The sequence below is a fragment of the Austrofundulus limnaeus genome, unplaced genomic scaffold (genome assembly GCF_001266775.1).
Source record: "Austrofundulus limnaeus strain Quisiro unplaced genomic scaffold, Austrofundulus_limnaeus-1.0 Scaffold16, whole genome shotgun sequence".
NCBI classification, from domain to species: Eukaryota; Metazoa; Chordata; class Actinopteri; order Cyprinodontiformes; family Rivulidae; genus Austrofundulus; species Austrofundulus limnaeus.
In genome coordinates, this window is record NW_013952418.1 from 116,159 (window position 1) to 118,983 (window position 2,825).

The following is a 2,825-nucleotide window of genomic DNA, read 5'->3' on the forward strand; positions in this document are numbered from 1 at the left end:
TGAATTAATTATCTGATGAACGTGACATGCTCTTGCTCTCTGTAAATAAAGCAAAGCCACTTCCTCGTCCGACATTAAACAGAGCCCGACAGAGGAGGGAGGGGCGGGGCGGCTGTTGTCGTGCAGCGCTTCAAGAGCTGACCTGCGTCTGACCTCAAAAGTGCACAAGCTTCAAACTTCAGCGTTGGCTGCGATTTTGAAGCTGAAATCGCGTTCGGTGTGAACGCAGCATTAGAGTTGTGTATGGGACTCCGGAGCGGCGAACCGGTCGTGACCAGGAAGTGACTCAACACGAAAAAAACTCGAGTAAAATGGAAGTTTACATCAGTAACTACATTATTTATTTTACTCATCACAAAACATATATACAATATTTTTTCGAAACATTTATTTCGAAACATTTATAACGTTTTATTTAGTTATTTTATTTATTTTTTGAGTATAACAAACTAGTGGTGGGGCGGCACCCTATTGCCCCCTACCAAACAGCTGCTGCCGATTCAAACCATCATCTCTGTAGTTGCTTCTGTAGTTGCTTCTGTAGTTGCTTCTGTTGTTACTTCTGTAGTTACTTCTGTAGATGTTTCTGCCGACTCCAGGACGACCTGGAAGGTAAAGAAATCCCCAGTCTTAATGTACAACCACCACGCGTTGATGGAGATCAACGTGGACAGAAATGAAAACAGYAACGAGTGGCTTACCTCCTGCCTCTGCCAGCATGGTGAGCTCAGGATTGATGTCCTGGTTGGCCTCCTGCAGAACAGAGATCAGGTCCCTGGCCTGCCTCATGTTGTCTGGTGTGAAGAAGGTGTGGGCCGTGCCCGTCTTCTGGCACCGACCCGTTCTGCCAATGCGGTGGAYATAGTCCTCGGAGGTGTTGGGGTAGTCAAAGTTGATGACAAATTTCACATCCTCCACATCTGTAAGATGACGTTGCAGTGTGGCAGAAAAGAGGGCAGCACACAGTTGTGTACCAGAGCCACCACAACAAACAGATCAAAAAAAAAAGATACCAAGTTAGTCTCACTGTGGGCTGGAAAAACTGGTTAACGCTTCAGGCTGAAATAACAGACATTAAAACCTAACCTACATGGAAACTATTTACCCAGAAGTCAGCGTTCACTAATCTATTCCCACTGCAGAACAACCCCCCCCCCCCACATTTTTTCAAGTGACCCTACAGGTGTCCACTGTCTCTTGCCATGAACCTGTGGACCAGAACCCATTGTCTCACGTTGGCAGGTCTCGACATGACTTTGAAACGCAGGCGAGGGAGGAATGTGAGCATGGATTTTGTCCAACTACCATGTTGTACTGTCACCAAAAGCACCAGTAGCCGTGTCATTAACAGAGGTGAAGGTATGATCGGGATCACAGACTGCTCTTCAGACAGTACCCATGCTTTACCGGTCTGAACAAAAAGCACCTTCTAAAATGTCTCGCAATGCTGTGTCCAAATCTACAAGCAAGACGATAGGAGACAGCCTCGTCGAGCTTTATGCTGGGACAGTTAAGAGCCTGGGTGTGTGAAGCAGTCTGACTGAGAACAAAGATTTGGGGGGAAGAAATCTGGCCAGTTCTCAACTCTTCCCCCGGTTTTTAGGCAGGCCAGCACATTACGCTTCGATTGGGCCTGGTCCCCTCTGCATGACTGGGAGACCCATGCCTCACCAGTCTGGACACCCCCAAGAATCCTCCTCCCCCCCTCTGGTAGAGCTGTGCGGTATGTGCAGTATGATAGACGGTAGAAACGGTATGAAGYTGGCCTACGGTGGAAATTTACCCTCAACCGTCCTATCGTCATTACGTCACCACACCTGTGTGAACAGGGCTGYGAGTGCAGAGACACCTGAGCAGGAGTTCAAAATATAATGAAGAAATTARTGTTTTAAAACACGTAAAGAGAATAAATCCTCAAAATTTCCCCCATCCGCTGTAGAAAAGTTACGTCGGGATCATTTCCTTCCTCCCGAACTCCACGTCGCGCAGAGCGAAGCTTTAATAACAATTTTTTCACACCCAAGTTGTCGAAGAAAAAAAACTTGTTTTTACGTGTCGTTACCCATCACGGAGATAATTTAAAAAAAAAAAGACGTGGACGTTCGTTCAGTCATAAATCCATTTGGCCATCTAATCCATCCATCTAATGTAATGATGATGATGATGATGATGATGATGATGAACGCAGCAGAGCAGAAGCTCATTGTAAGGCCGGCTGATATTAAAGCAAAAATGCTGGGTTTGATTAAGATTAGTTTTTTACAAAAACAAAACAAAAAAAGCTCTAAAAATTACATTATCTTTATTTTTTATGATAGTTTCCTTCCACGATATATACCGTTACCGTGAAGGGATTCAGTTTATACTATGGGTGTAAGAAAATATCGATACACTGAAATATCGCAATATTTCATTTCCAGATACTGTATCGATATTCTAAAGCCCTGTATCGATTTTTATTAAGGTTTAAAATGCCAACTTCCCTGCCAGCCGTTCATTTTTATTTTGTAGTTCAGCCTCTGACCACTAGTTGGCAGCAGTGAGCCTGGCTCACTGCTGCCAACTAGTGGTCAGAGGCTGAACTACAAAATTAAAATGAACGGCTAGTTGGCAGCAGTGAGCCAGCCATTTGGCTCCTCTACCTTTTCAGGTAGAGGCTATTATTAAGTGTTGGGTGACCATATTGTAAATTAAAATTAAAAACTAAAAGCTGCAAAAAATATATTTTCAAACTATTTATTGTGTCAAATTTAGTCTAATAAGAAAACATGGATGAAATATGAAAAATAAAATAAAACACATACAAAGCAGAACACAGCTAAATG

The 2,825-nt window shown here is 43.6% G+C and overlaps 2 protein-coding genes across 2 annotated transcripts in view; one reads left to right on the forward strand and one right to left on the reverse strand.

The window, feature by feature from the left end:
* Positions 1–2,825, forward strand: part of LOC106513931 (interleukin-18 receptor 1) — a 43,153-nt gene that overhangs the window by 5,558 nt on the left and 34,770 nt on the right. The gene's annotated exons all lie outside the window — the stretch shown is intronic.
* The window catches only part of LOC106513932 (probable ATP-dependent RNA helicase DDX5), a 16,607-nt gene continuing 14,100 nt past the window's right edge, over positions 319–2,825 (reverse strand). The window contains exons 12-13 of the mRNA XM_014002994.1: positions 702–920; positions 319–605 (exon numbers count right to left, since the gene is read on the reverse strand). Coding sequence (XP_013858448.1) covers positions 469–605; positions 702–920 — 356 coding nt within the window. The 3' untranslated portion in view covers positions 319–468. The remainder of the gene's footprint in view (positions 606–701; positions 921–2,825) is intronic.